At 45.1% G+C, this 15,595-nt stretch overlaps 1 protein-coding gene across 1 annotated transcript; it reads left to right on the top strand.

Annotated features, from left to right (window-relative positions):
* The first annotated feature begins 950 nt into the window (after positions 1–950).
* Positions 951–13,654, top strand: TM4SF19 (transmembrane 4 L six family member 19). Its single transcript, XM_030328726.1, has 5 exons — positions 951–1,073; positions 9,304–9,505; positions 10,042–10,119; positions 12,455–12,624; positions 12,880–13,654. The coding sequence occupies exons 2-5, from the start codon at positions 9,305–9,307 to the stop codon at positions 13,058–13,060; spliced, it is 630 nt and encodes a 209-aa protein (XP_030184586.1). The 5' UTR covers positions 951–1,073; position 9,304; the 3' UTR covers positions 13,061–13,654.
* The last annotated feature ends 1,941 nt before the right edge of the window (positions 13,655–15,595 follow it).

The following is a 15,595-nucleotide window of genomic DNA, read 5'->3' on the forward strand; positions in this document are numbered from 1 at the left end:
ATGATGAGAGGGGACATACTAGAATCTTCTGGAGATTTTGGCGATGTCCCGTATCTTGATTTGTAATGACCCAGTTACCCTGGGTACACATATACAAATTCATTAAGTTTTATAATTAAGATTTGTGGGAGTGCCTGGCCGGCTCAGTTGGTGGAACATGTGACTCTTGATCTTGGGGGTGTAAGTCTGAGCCCCCAGATCGGGTGTAGAGATTATTTTAAAAAGATCTTTTAAAAAATAAAAGTGTGGCATATTTTATTGTGTGTATAGAACACCTCAGTTTAAAAGATAATAAAGTACAGTGCGAACATAGAGAAAGAAGTGCCTAACTGAGTGAAGAAATCGGGGAAGACTTCCCTGGGGATGATTGAACTGAATCTTGAATAGGAGAGTGTCAGAAGGGGGTGAGAGATCTCCCACGCAGAGAGCACCACAAAATGCTCAGCACTCTCGTGTGACTGCTACAAGATGGTGGTGGCCTGGGGCTTGAACAAGAAAGTTAGGAGGCTAGTAAAGGAACCATGCAACATATCCAGTCAGCAAAGTAAGGAGGGTGATAAGGAAAACATGGTGGCTGCTCTGCCCAGTGCTGGTTTTCCAAAGAGCCCCAATTCTGCAATGAGTGAAAGATACGGGCTGCTAGTATGTGAAAAAGTATTGCTGCTTGAGAAAGACGGGAGTATAAGGTACTTCTCACGGGTTCTTGTCTGACTCATTGAGACACTTTAGCTCACGAGGCCATGGCTCCTGGTTCCTTCCTTAAGGTCACATGAGAATGAGCAGAGGGTGGGTCATCAGGAGAGGGCTCACCAAGAAGAGAAAATTCCTTCAATGGAGGCCTGTGGGCAGTGGTGTGGGGGCGCATGTACACTCACAGGCTCGCTTGCCTGGGTGACCTCTCCATATATACAGAGCCACCTTGCCCTCTTGGAGGGTCCTGAAACGGGAGCCTCTGGCCTGCCCTGCAGGAGTCACAGTCCCGGCCGGGGCTGTGGGAGCACAGGCCTACGTTGAAGACAGAGCCCTTCTCCAGCTTCTTTGTCTCCCATCCTGATTCTTGCCACTGGATGCAGGTAAGCAGAGATGAAAGGGCTCAGTCAGGAGATAGCCAGGGAACAGTATGGCCTAACAGTTAAGGGCACAAACTTCCAACTCGAATGAGACCTGGCTCTGCCACAGAGCAGCTGTGTGGCTTCAGGCAATTCACGTCACTTCTCTTTGCCTCGGTTTGTCAACTTTGGGCTTCTCCACATGCTTAGGATACTTTTCCTTGCCAACTTTGCCTGCCTAATGCCTTCTTGTCTGTGAAGTCTTAGCTTGGTCAGCACTTCCTCCAGAAGGTGTTACCTCACTTCTGCAGGACAAGATTAGGCGGTCCCTGGTGTGCTTCCATTACACCTTTGGTTGGACGCCTCTGCTCAGCACCTGTTTATTGCCCTGTCATTGTCCCCATTCGGCTTTAAGCTCTTCAAGAGAAGAGACCGTCTCTGATTCGCCGTGGTATCTCCAGCTCCTAGCATCGTGACTGCCAGAAAGCAGTCACTTACACTTAATAAATATTGACTGCTGAAGGAATGAAAGAAAAGGCTGTCAGGGTGATGAGTGAGGTAGATAGACACACAGAGAATATGCAGTCTTTTCCTTCATATGACTTAGCGGATCACTTCTATTGTTGCCTAGACATCTGGCCAGTGATTTGTTTACCCGGCCAGGATCACAGGTTAAAACAGGGTCTGCCTGGGGCGCCCGGGTGGCTCAGTTGGTTAAGCAGCCGACTTCGGCTCAGGTCATGATCTCGCGGTCCGTGAGTTCGAGCCCCGCGTCAGGCTCTGTGCTGACAGCTCGGAGCCTGGAGCCTGTTTCAGATTCTGTGTCTCCCTCTCTCTGACCCTCCCCCGTTCATGCTGTCTCTCTCTGTCTCAAAAATAAATAAATGTTAAAAAAATAAATAAATAAATAAAAATAAAACAGGGCCTGCCCGAAAGCCTGGTTTTAAGGTTTCACCTTACGAACCTGCTTCTCTCTTCAGAGATCAAATTGGCCAAACTCTGCTAATTTCTGGCTCAGAGTTGTGGAAATGTTTCTCAGAATGTTGTGATTTCTTGGGGAACAGAGTCAGGGAGAAGGAGTGAAATTGAAACTAATCTGAATTAGTTGAGGCAGCCCAGCAAATGCTTTTTTAGAAGATTAGTGGACGGCCAGGATTCTCTGAATTCCACTCATCCCAAAGGCCGTGCTCAACTTCTTAATTTTCCCTCTGCGTGTTATATTATTTTAGTTTCCTTTATAAACCTCTTTCCTGATAGAAATATTTCCACAGAGGGGCGCCTGGGTGGCGCAGTCGGTTAAGCGTCCGACTTCAGCCAGGTCACGATCTCGCGGTCCGTGAGTTCGAGCCCCGCGTCAGGCTCTGGGCTGATGGCTCGGAGCCTGGAGCCTGTTTCCGATTCTGTGTCTCCCTCTCTCTCTGCCCCTCCCCCGTTCATGCTCTGTCTCTCTCTGTCCCAAAAAATAAATAAACGTTGAAAAAAAAAAAAAATTTTAAAAAAAAGAAATATTTCCACAGAAGGGATCGTCCAGGCGGGAGGGGGGTGGTTATCTAAGTCTAGACAGGCCTTAGTCACAGGTGGATTCAAAGGTGGCCCAACCAATTCCTGAACAAAAGCTCCTCCCAGCCCGTGGTCTACAGCGTATGCTTGAAAGTCCAACCACACACTGGTCCTTACTTGGGCCCTTGACAAGATGTCAGTCCTCTGGGAGGGGGTGCGGGTTAAAGTTACTTGCTAACGCCCCTGAGGGGTTAATTCGAGCCGACACGGACACACTGAGAGCCCTGCACTCAATGACCGAACAGTCTGGGAGGGAGGCTGCGCAGACACGCACTTACATCCTGAAGGGTGGTGGGCAGACTGTGGGGAGAACTGTTTTCCTACAGGTGCCCTGTCTCCCGACAGCAGGGCCAGCTCATCACCCTAAAGGCCCGAGGCTGCAGCAGCAAGTACTTCAGGAAAAGAGGCCTCCTGCAGTGGGCCCAATGGGAGAGGGCAGGGGGAAGAAACCACAGCATCCCTCCTGATCCCTGGTCCCCACTTCCCTCCAGCTTCCTCCCATCCCTGGGTTAAGGGTCACTGTTCCCCCATACCCTACCTCCAACTCCCTCTCCCTGGAGGCCTGAACTTACTTTCATCCAGGGGCAAGTTCTTTTATTCACTGTGAGAAAAATGGCTTAAGGAGCAAATACCCTGGGGCAAGGGCACACAGTGAGACAACTCTCCACCCTAAACACTAGCCCCTGGAGCTGGAAGTTCTCCCTTGGGAAGAGTTGCAAGAGGCAAGCTTGGGCTCTGAGATTAGGGGAAGCAAAGGTCCCTAGGGGCTGCAAAGGTCCCTAGGGGCTGCAGGGGTTGGGGAATGATGGGAAGGGCACAGGAACATAACCCCCAATGCAAAGGCCTGCTCAGCGCTGTGTCTGGCACCAAACTCTTTACCATGAGCTGCAGCCGGACAAATACAAAATGCTGGGCCAATCAAGTTTTTGTTTTTAAGAACTGACTTTGTAAGTTGTAAAACTGTTTTTTTCTTTTAATGTTTATTTTTGAGAGAGAGACAGAGTATAAGTGGGAGAGAGGCGGAGAGAGGGAGACACAGAATCCAAGGCAGACTCCAGGCTGTCAGTGCAGGGCCGGGCTTGAACCCACGAACCGTGAGATCATGACCTGAGCCAAAGCCCAAATGCTTAACCGACTGAGTGACCCAGGCACTTCACAAAGCTGTTTTTGAAAAGGTATGATAGGGGTGCCTGGGTTGCTCAGTTGGTTAAGTGCCTGACTCTTGGTTTTGGCTCAGGTCACGATCCCATGGTTTGTGAATTCAAGCCCTACACTGGGCTCTGTGCTGACGGTGCAGAGCCTGCTTGGGATTCTCTCTCCCCTCTCTGCCCCTACCCTGCGTGCGTGCTCTCTCTCTTTCAAAATAAACTTAAAAAAAAAAAAAAATTTTTTTTAAAAAGGTATGACAAAAAATGTAGGATAGTCTTTCCTAGGAAGGAATCCAGAAAAAGGGTAGGATCGATAGGCACACATAGGGCTTCAATAATATTAGTGGTAGCGACCTGTTTTGTAAGCTGGTTGTATTAATACGGATGTTGCTTAGTTTTTCCATAGAACTTATAAGTATATACATTGTGTTTAATGTTTTTAACTCTGAGATATTTTATTATGTATGTATGTGTATGTATGTGTGTAAAAGAGAGAAGCGGGTCCCTGATTCACACATATTTTCTGATTATGTGCAAAGTAATGTGTTAGGAGGGGAGTGTCAAGAGCCTCACGGTGAGATGGACTCAGCTAAATTGCAAAGCAGCAACAGGCAACTTCTTCGGAATGTCAAAGCACTGATATTTTTCAGATCCGTATAGACAGGAGTCTACCAAATCTCACCAGCCTTATTCTAATTCACATTTAGAAAAACAACAAGAAGCGCATGTATCAGTGAAAATGTAAAAAGGAGAAACGACTATAAGTAAAGGTGCCGAGGTGGCATTTTTCACCTTATCTAGTTGAGACATGTAATTTTTCAAGTTCATTGTTACATAATTAAAAAAACAATAACCTCGTATTTTATTGCCTGGTAGAGGTACTCAGTTGAATGGATATACCACAATTTATTTATTCACCTATTGATGAACATTTGAGTTATTTCTCATTTTCAGTTAATTTTTTTTATTATGTTAACATGTATATATCATAACATTTATTACTTTAAACACTTTAAAGTGCACAATGCAGTGGCATCTATTGCATTCAAAATATTGGGTAACCATTACCTCTATCTATTTCTAGAATTCTTTCATCACCCCAAACAGAAACTCTGTAACCATTAAACAATAACTCCGCATTCCTCCACCCTCAGTCTCTGGTAGCCGCTACTTCTGTCTCTCTGAATTTGCCTACTCTGGATATTTCACGTAAGTGAAATAATACAATATTTATCCTTCAGTGTCTGGCTTATTTCATTTAGCATAATGTTTTCAAGTTTCATCCATGTTGTAGCATGCTTCAGAACTTCTTTCCTTTTCATGGCTGTATAATATTCCATTATATGCACATGCCACATTTTGTTTATCCATTCATCTGTTGGTGGACACTTAAGTTGTTCCCATTTTTCAAACTTGTAGTTGTTATGAATAAAGCTGCTGTGGACATTCAAGTCCTAATCTTTGTGTGGACGTGTACTTTCATTTCTCTTGGATAAACATGTAGAAGTGGAATTACTTGATCATTTGGTAAGTTAAATGTTTAACTTTATAAGAAACTGCCAAGCTAATTTACAAAGTGGTCTGGTGGGGGTGGGTGGGGGGGGGAGGCGCTGGGTGGCTGAGTCAGTTAAGTGACTGACTCTTGATTTTGGCTCAGGTCATGATCTCTTGGTTCTGACTTTGAGCCCTGCATCGGGCTTTATGCTGACAGTGCGGAACCTGTTTGGTATTCTGTCTCCCTCTATCTCTGCCCCTCCCCCACTTGTGTGTTTTCTCTCTCTCTCTTTCTGTCTCTCTCTCTCATATAAATAAGTGGGCTTAAAAACAAACAAAATAAAATACAAAGTGGTTTGTACCATTTGCATTCTCACCAGCTACATATGAATGTTCTGGTTGCTTCACATCCCCCCCAATACTTGGTGTAGTCCAACCTTTTAACGGAAACAATTCTGCTGGGTCTGCAATAGGATCTTATTTTAGTTTTAATTTGTGTTTCCTTATGTTAATGATGTTCAGCATCTTTTCTTGTTCTTAGCTGTCATCCATACATCTTCTTCTGTGAGATGGAATGAAATATCTGTTTAAATCCTTTTGCCATTTTCTAAATCAACCTGTCTCATTATTATAGAGATGTAAGAGTTCTTCATATAATCTAGTTACAGTGTGTTATCAGATGTGTATGCACTCGTATTCACATACACATTTACAAAATTTATGTTGTGAATATTTTCTGCCAGTCCGTGGTTTGCTTCTTTATTTTCTTCATGGTGTCTTTTGTAGAACAAATTAATTTTGAAGTAGTTTAACTTCTCATTTTTATGGGTTGTACTTTTTGTGTTTTATCTAATAAGTCTTTTTCTAACTCAAGTCCCAATGTTTTCTCCTTACTATGGTTCATTTTTTTTTTTTTTTTTTGCTTTCTTTTTCTTTTTTTTTTCAACATTTATTTATTTTTGGGACAGAGAGAGACAGAGCATGAACGGGGGAGGGGCAGAGAGAGAGGGAGACACAGAATCGGAAACAGGCTCCAGGCTCTGAGCCATCAGCCCAGAGCCCGACGCGGGGCTCGAACTCATGGACCGCAAGATCGTGACCTGGCTGAAGTCGGACGCTTAACCGACTGCGCCACCCAGGCGCCCCGCCTATGGTTCATTTCTAACTAATTATTAAATATGGTTTACAGTAATAGTCATGGTGTATATATATATATATATATATCATATATATATGATATAATATTATATATATATTGTTTTGCACATAGATTGTCATGGCACTGTTCAAGACTATCCTTTTCCCACTGAAATAATATCTTTTTCAAAAATCATTTGCTCGGGGCGCCTGGGTGGCTCAGTCGGTTAAGCGTCTGACTTCGGCTCAGGTCATGATCTCACGGTCCGTGAGTTTGAGCCCCACGTCGGGCTCTGTGCTGACAGCTCAGAGCCTGGAGCCTGTTTCGGATTCTGTGTCTCCCTTTCTCTGACCCTCCCCTGTTCATGCTCTGTCTCTCTCTGTCTCAAAAATAAATGTTAAAAAAAAATCATTTGCTCATATCTGTGTATGTCTATTTCTGAATTCTCTAGTCTGTTCTAGTGGTCTGTATGTCTTTATGCACCAGCACTTTACTTTCTGTACCTTTACTGTAACTTTATAATGTCTTGAAATCACATGGTGTAAGTCCTCCAACTTTGTTCTTTTTCAAAATTATTTTGGCTAATCTAGGACCTTGGCATTTCCATCTAAATTGAGATTCAGTTCGTTAATTTCTGCAACAAAATGTTGCTAGAATTTTGGCTGAGATTGCATTGAATCTACACATCAATTTTTTTTAAATTTTTAAAAAAAAAATTTTTTTTTTCAACGTTTATTTATTTTTGGGACAGAGAGAGACAGAGCATGAACGGGGGAGGGGCAGAGAGAGAGGGAGACACAGAATCGGAAACAGGCTCCAGGCTCCGAGCCATCAGCCCAGAGCCTGACGCGGGGCTCGAACTCACGGACCGCGAGATCGTGACCTGGCTGAAGTCGGACGCTTAACCGACTGCGCCACCCAGGCGCCCCTTTAATTTTTTAATGTTTATTTAAAAAATCCATTATTTTTGAAAGACAGAGAGAGAGAGCGAGAGAGCAGGGGAGGAGCAGAGAGAGAGGGAGACACAGAATCCAAGGCAGGCTCCGGGCTCTGAGCTGTCAGCACAGAGCCCCAAGAACTGCGAGACTATGAGCTGAAGTCGAATGCTTAACAGATTGAGCCACCCAAATGCCTCTACTAAACATCAATTTAGAGATAAATGACATGTTAATGAGAGTAAGTCTTTTGACCCATGGATGTTGTATATCTCTCCATTTATTTAGGTCTTTAATTTTTCTCAGGAATCTTTTGTACTTTTTAGTGCACAGGTCTTGCACATATTTTGTTGAATTTATCCATAAGTATTTTCTATTTTATGCTATTATTTATTTTTAATCTTTTAAAGTTATTTATTTTTGAGAGAGAGACAGGAGACAGAGAGAGTGAGGGAGGGGCAGAGAGAGAGAGGGAGAGAGAGAATCCCAAGCAGGCTCTGCACTATCAGCATGGAGCCTAATGTGGAGCTTGAACTCACAAACCGTGAGATCATGACTTGAGCCAAAATCACGAGTGGGATGCTTAACTGACTGAGCCCCCAGGTGCCCCTATTTTATGCTATTTAAATGATATTGTTTAATTTTTTCAATTTGTCATTGTTTGTGTATAGAAATACAACAAAATCTTTGTATATTAATTTTTTCAATTAAAAAAAAATTTTTTAATGTTTATTTTTGAGACAGCCCGTGTAAGTGGGAGAGGGGCAGAAGAGAGTGGGACAGAGGTTCCATAGCAGGCTCTTTGCTGACAGCAGAGAGCCTGATGGGGGCTCGAACTCACAAACCATGAGATCATGACCTGAGCCAAAGTCAGATGCTTAACAGACTGAGGGACCCAGACACCCCTGTGTATTAAGTTCTTATCCTGTGACTTGCTAAACTCACTTACTAGTTCTAGTAACTTTTTGATAGATTCTTTTGGATTTTATTTTTTTTTCTTTTTTTAAATATTTATTTATTTTTGAGAGAGACAGAGACAGAGCTTGAACGGGGGAGGGGCAGAGAGAGAGAGAGGAGACACAGAATCCGAAGCAGGCTCCAGGCTCCGAGCTGTCAGCACAGAGCCTGATGCGGAGATGCAGGGCTGGAACCCACAGACGATGAGATCATGACCCGAGCTGAAGTTGGACGCCCAACTGACTGAGCCACCCAGGCTCCCCGATTCTTTTGGGTTTTCTACATAGATAATCATGTTACCTTACTTCTTTCTTTCCTATCTGTATGGCTTTTGCTTCTTTTTATTTTCTTATTGCACTGGATAGCACTTCCTGCACAATAATGAATGGAAGTGGTAAGAGTAGACATCTTTAAAATGGCATTTTTTGGGGCGCCTGGGTGGCGCAGTCGGTTAAGCGTCCGACTTCAGCCAGGTCACGATCTCGCGGTCCGGGAGTTCGAGCCCCGCGTCAGGCTCTGGGCTGATGGCTCGGAGCCTGGAGCCTGCTTCCGATTCTGTGTCTCCCTCTCTCTCTGCCCCTCCCCCGTTCATGCTCTGTCTCTCTCTGTCCCAAAAATAAACAAACGTTGAAAAAAGAATAAAATAAAAAAATAAAATCTTTAAAAAAAAAAAATAAAATGGCATTTTTTAAAGAGAGAGGGTGACACCTTTAAACATTTTTTTCTGTACCAAATAGAAATAATCACTAGCTGTAACAGAGGTACAGCAAAACATGAGGGGATGAGGAGTGTGTGCATGTGAGTGGGGGTTGGCAGAAAATGGAGCAATTAAATCCTACCCATTGGGGCATATTTATAAAAGGCAGCGTTTCAAAGCAGGTTCCTTGGCTCTTCTTGATCTGTACCCCGGGAGGTCATAGTATCTGTAGTCTGTCTCCCCCACCCCACCCTTGCTATGAGTGTTCTCCTTCCTGATGCTCCCAGCAGCAGAGCCACCATGACCCTCCGTCCATTGGTTCCAGGATGCTGTCCTCTCCTGGTGTGATGGCATGCTCACGGACCTGCTCCCGCATCCTGGGGCTGAGCCTCGGGACGACTGCCCTGTTTGCTGCTGGAGCCAACACAGTGCTCCTCTTTCCCAACTGGGATGTGAGCTACCTGTTGAGAGGCCTCATTGGCAAGCAAGCCATGCTGGGCTCTGGGCTCTGGGGAGGAGGCCTCATGGTAAGTGTTCTGAGTTCCCCAGGTGTGATTTTGCCAGACACCCCTCGGGGTGGAACAGGGAGGTGGTAGGGGAGTCATGTTTTGGTTCCTTGCAAGAATGCTTGATCTTGGGGGCGCCTGGCTGTCTCAACGGGTAGAGCATGTGCCATCTTGATCTCAGGGTGAGTTCAAGACCCATGTGGGGTGATTTACTCAAAAATAAAATCTTAAAGAAAAAAAAAAGAATTCTTGACCTAGCAAGCTGGTCTCGGTTGTATATCAGTTCTGAGGAATAGGAGACTCTAGGAAGACTTGTCAGGTCTTGTGGCTGAACTTTGGCTCGGGACTAGCAGGCCAGGGGTAAACGTTGCCGGCCAGAGAGGCAGATCAGGCTAGTCACCCAACTGGGTCCTGATAGTCAAAGCCAAACCCTCTGGGAAAGAGAGGATAATCAAGTCCATGTGAGGTGCCCAGCCAATCTATTTCAACAGCCACAGGTGGCAGCTAGAAATGTCAATTACCCAATCTCTTTTTACCTTTCTTCTCTCCTCTCCCAGGTACTCATTGCAGCTACCCTCATCTCCTTGACGGGCTGGAGATATGGCTGCTTCAGTGAAAGTGGGCCCTGTCAAAGTGTAAGCACCAGATTCTACTCTTCTAACACCTGGAATATCCCTACATTCTGTCACTCTACAGGCAGAGTGGTAAAGAGGCAATGTCAGTCTTGGGGCTTGAAGTCAGGTGCTTACTGTATCCCTTAATAATCCTAAGCTATTGGGCAACTTCCTTAACCTTTCTGAGCCTCAGGTCCTGCTCTGTAAAATGGGAGTGAACAGGATCAAGTCAACAGAGTAGGTGTTTAATGAGCCAGAAATGTCTATAATCGTGTAGGAACTGTTACTATTATTTTTAGCCTATTGAACAATATGGACACGATTTAAGTGCACTGCAATCATGTGTCTGATAGAAAATTTCCTGGCTATTTTGTGTAACTTTTCTTAGAGTTAGAAAAACTTCCAGAAATCATCTAATGACTAGATTCTAGTCTAACTCCTCCATTTTACAGATAATGAAACTGAGGCCCAGAATAAATCTGCACTTATTAATTACAGTGGCATTTTGGAAAAATCTCAGTACGTACATAGTATAAGATATATTTCTTATTCAGTCTCAGACACATGAACTTGTGGCCTCCTTGCAGTAACTCTACAGCCTGCTTTGCTATCTGTAGCCCATGTACTGGGAATTCCTCTGATTCAGAATTATATGCTAAAGAATTAAATATCAACACCCACGCATTTCATTCACAATCTGTTCTCAGTCTCTCCTGGTTTTCCCCTAGGCGAGTGGGTAGTTCTCAGACTTAAGCCTGCATCAGAATCCCTGAAGGGTTTGTTAAAACCAAAACCAGGGGGGCGCCTGGGTGCCTCAGTTGGTTAAGCATCTGACTTCAGCTCAGGTCATGATCTCACGGTTTGTGAGTTCGAGCCCCATGTCGGGGTCCGTGCTCATAGCTCAGAGCCCGGAGCCTGTTTCAGATTCTGTGTCTCCTTCTCTCTTACTCTCCCCCATTCATGCTCTGTCTCTGTCTTAAAAATAAATAAACATTAAAAAAATTAAAAAAAAAAAAGATTGTTGGGCCTCACCCCCAGATTTTCTGATTCAGAGTGGGGTGGAGTGGGAAATTGTGCATTTCTAACAAGTTTTCAGGTGATGTGATGCTGCCAGGACAGGGATCACATTTTGAGAGCCACTGTCCTAGGCTTCCATCAGACTAGTTCACCTCGAATCTTTAACTTAGAGTCAAAACTGACCATGCGCCTTTCCCTGGCCCCTCCCAAGCTCCAAACTGGCTTGACATAAAATGACTCTGTGATTCTGTATAAAAGCTATATCTATGTATATATGTATGTACATATATGTATATACATATGTATGTATATATGTGTATATATACATGTATGTATGTATATACACATATATACATACATATATATATTTTTTATTTAAAAATTTAAAATATGTACTCTTTGCAAGGGAGAAAATGACCTAGTATCCTGAGAAAGAAGCCAATTTAAAAGCAAGCTAGAGGGGCGCCTGGGTCGCGCAGTCGGTTAAGCGTCCGACTTCAGCCGGGTCACGATCTTGCGGTCTGTGAGTTCGAGCCCCGCGTCAGGCTCTGGGCTGATGGCTCGGAGCCTGGAGCCTGTTTCCGATTCTGTGTCTCCCTCTCTCTCTGCCCCTCCCCCGTTCATGCTCTGTCTCTCTCTGTCCCAAAAATAAATAAATAAAAAAAAAACGTTGGAAAAAAAAAAAAAAGCAAGCTAGAATCCTGCCAACTCATTGTTATCTTTTAGGAGGGAAGTGAGTGGTACAAAGACTAGAAAAGTGCAGTGACAGCACTGGAGTCACTTCAGAGTTGACTGTCATTTCTCTCTGTCTCTGTCTCCCTCCCTCCTTTCTTTCCTCCCCTCCTTCCCTCTTTCCTCCCCTGCTTCCTTTCTTGCTTGATTTGAGAAAGTGGGGAATCAGGGATGGGAGTATGGAACCTTTGAGAACACAGCTTTCCCTTAGAAGAGTCAGAAGTGGGCATATGCAAAATGACAATCAAACCCTTCAACCCAGAGGCTGAATGGCTACAGTCTGAGTATAAAAGCTTTTAATGCCAACCTGCTGAGAAGCTCTGCAGAGCCTGCTGGGTCAGGGAGACCCAGGTCCATGTGCTACTGCTTCCCCCTTCTCAGTGCTTTCTCTCCCTCCCTACCCCCCACACTTCCTGGCTCTACCACTGACCCCACATCAGTCACCTTTGCCTTGGTTATCCTTTAAAGGAGGTGCCAGGGGCAGAATTATCCCCATGTGATATGATGGGGGGAAGCCTGAGCACCAGAGAAGTTAGACTTGTCCCCATCACCCCACCACTTGGTCACGACCCCGTCTCACCTTATGGCTTCTTCTCTCCCTCTACAGATGCTCACTGCTCTGCTGTCCAGTAGCCTGGCTTTTCTAGGAGCCTTGATTTGCTTTATCACTTCTGGTGTAGCCCTGAAAGATGGCCCTTTATGCATGTTCGATGCCTCATCCTTCAATCAGATGCAAGCTTGGAAATATGGTTACCCATTCAAAGACTTGCATAACAGGTAAATGGATGGAGTCTTTTCACAGAGGCAGAGAAAGATGACAGAAAGACACACAAACTCCTTTTGGTCACACATTCTAGCATCTCCTTTCTCTGGGAAGATGCTCAGAATTTTGCAGATGCAGCAACAATAGTTACCCTCAAAAGTCTAGTCCTTTGACCTTGGCTGGGGGAGGCACCAGGTTTCTATCGAGGTTGCTTATTTGGCTTTTATTTCTTTTTCCTCAAACCTTGGTCTCCTTATTTTTGGGGATAGGAATTATTTGTATGACCGTTCACTCTGGAACTCTGTCTGCCTGGAGCCTTCTAAAGCCGTCATCTGGCACGTGTCCTTCTTCTCCACCCTTCTGTGCGTCAGCCTCCTCCAGATTCTCCTGGTGGTCATTCATTTCATCAACAGCTTCTTGGGACTTTTCTGCAGCCTCTGTGAGAAGTGATAGGTAAATGCCCTTTCATGCGAGAGAGTTTTCCTCAGAAACTGTCTTGAATCCCTTCTGTAAGAAGTGGGTATGGATTGTAAACAAACTTCTTTTTTAGGTATGCCTGTAACAATGATTCCTTGAGCATAGGCTGAATGATATTGAATTTTGAATCACATTGTAAACTGCAAGTCATTATTATTGTGTAGGAACTTACGGTTCATAAAATGTCTTCCAGCCATGGCCTCATTTCAGCCTCTCAACAACCCTGTAAAATTGGTCACAGGTCACAGATATAGCAGTTAAAGTTCCTAGAACATAACAGACTTAATGCCTAAAAGCTCTCACCTGGGTTCAGGTAAAGTTAGTACTTGAGCTCTTATCTTCTAAATTCAAGTTCACCGGTTGTTATGCACTGAACTGTGTGTCCCCAAAATTCATAGGTTGAAGCCCTCACCCCCCCATGTGACTATATTTGTAGATAGAACCTTTAAGAAGCTAATTAACGTTAAATGAGGCCATAAAGGTAGGACCCTAATCCAGTAGGACTAGCATCTTTTTTTTTCTAAATGCTTATTTATTTTTGAAAGAGGGAGAGAGACAGAGCGCAAGCGGGGGAGGGACAGAGAGAGGAAGACACAGAATCTGAAACAGGGTCCAGGCTCTGAGCGGTCAGCACAGAGCCTGATGTGGGGCTCAAACCGACGAACCGTGAGATCGTGACCTGAGTCGAAGTCATATGCTCAACCGACTGAGCCACCGAGGTGCCCAGGACTGGCATCTTTTTATAAGAGGAGGATGAGATTCCAAATCTCTCTCTCCACACAAGCACAGAAGAAAAGGCCATGTGAGGACACAGCCAGAAGGTGGCCATCTGCAAGCCAACGAGAGAGGCCTCAATAGAAACCAACCTTGTTGGTACCTTAATATTGGACTTCCAGCCTCCAGAAAATAAATGTCTGTTGTTTGAGCCACTCAATCTGTAGTGTTTTGTTATGGCAGCCTGAGCTGATTAATCCACCAGTGTTCTTTTCATTCGTGTTCAGTGCAGTTCAATAAGTGGTATACACTGAGTGTCCACTGTGTGGCTGGCTCTGCTGTGCACGCAGTGGATCCAAAGATGACCGAGACATGGCCCTTGACCTTGGACCCTGCCTTGTCCTTGAAGAGCTCATGGTCAGGTTAAGGGAACAAACACATCTCCCAGCAATTTAAATGTCATATGGTAAGGGCCATGTTAGAGGTCAACAGGACACGAAAAGAGCTCAGAGGAACAGCAAACCGCCAAGGAAAGGGTCTGTGAGAGATCAAGGAAGGCTTCCATTGTGTCTGAGCTGATTCTTGAAATAGCCCGGTAAAGAGAGGAGAAAGGGATTCCCTAGCAGAGGAAACAGCACACTCCAAGGCATGGGGGGGAGACACAGGATAGAGCGTGTGGAGAACTGCGGAGCCATGGCTGTTTCTCATGCGGAACGAGGAAAGCAGAGGACTCCCCTCCCTCCCACCTCAGGATCTTGGTCAGGAGGTGGTGTCAGATGGTGAGCAGAGTCAGGAGTGGGATAAAGGAGATCTGGATGGGAAAGCCTGATGGGCAGGGAACAAGATGAAGCGGGCAGAAGCATTCTGGGAAGAAGATGGGTACTGGCAAGAGAAGAGGTAAGTGGACAGGTCCAGGGAATGAGTTTGAGAACCCCAGGCTCTGGAGCCACAGAGTGGACAAAGCCAGGAAGGGAGTATGTGGGTCCAGGGGCTGCTGTATCCCCTCCACAGCCCCCTGGGCCCCAGCTCTGTCCCATCAGGGAGGAGCCACTGAAGCACCAGATGCCTCCAGGATACAGGAATTCTTCTGTCACCAGGGAGGAGAGGGAAGGGGAAAGGAGAGGAAAACAGGGGAGGGGAGGGGAAAGGGAGAAGAGGGAGTTCTGCATTCATTCTACCATGGACTCCATAGCCCTCCACACCTGGTTGTTGGCTGCCCTCTGTGGGATTCTACAGGACACCTGCATTCCCTTCCTTCTCCCTCCATCCCAGGACTACCTCACCCTCAGAATGGGCTTTCACCCTGGGTTTTTCTCCTCAAATGAAAGCTACATCTGGCTCTTGGCTTGGCTTCCAACCAGGTTTTAGGCAGGAGGGCCTATGTTAATCTGTTCATCAGGACAGTGCTAACATTTTGTTAAGAAGAAAAGTTGTCGGTCCCTTGCTTTGTGAATGCCTTCTTGAATATCATCCTGGAAAGAAGAGGATGTTGCCTTGTTTACGATCCTGCTCAGAGAAAAGTGGGCCCATCTTGGGAATAAGTTGGCTGGCCTTCAGCTTTCTGTTGTAGCAACTGGCACTTTAGGTAGTAACAAGTAACAAGTTTAGCCCATTGCTCTCCTGTTCACCCTTTAGGGGAAGGCCTGGGTTTTATTCACCTTTGTATCTCCAGCCCCTAGCACAGATGGAATAATAAAATGTTTATTGAATTAAATTACACACCTAATCTTCTGTGTTTTTAGTTGGACTGGAGTAGGTAGGGTGAGAGAAATATAGCTGAAGAAATCATAAAAA

The sequence above is a fragment of the Lynx canadensis genome, chromosome C2 (genome assembly GCF_007474595.2).
Source record: "Lynx canadensis isolate LIC74 chromosome C2, mLynCan4.pri.v2, whole genome shotgun sequence".
In the NCBI taxonomy this organism is placed as follows: domain Eukaryota; kingdom Metazoa; phylum Chordata; class Mammalia; order Carnivora; family Felidae; genus Lynx; species Lynx canadensis.

Coding starts and splice junctions, on each gene's coding strand:
- TM4SF19 (XM_030328726.1), top strand. CDS start 9,305: ATGCTGTCCTCTCCTGGTGTGATGGCATGCTCACGGACCTGCTCCCGC. Junction 9,506..10,041: donor TCTGGGGAGGAGGCCTCATG/GTAAGTGTTCTG, acceptor CTCCTCTCCCAG/GTACTCATTGCAGCTACCCT. Junction 10,120..12,454: donor AAAGTGGGCCCTGTCAAAGT/GTAAGCACCAGA, acceptor CTCCCTCTACAG/ATGCTCACTGCTCTGCTGTC.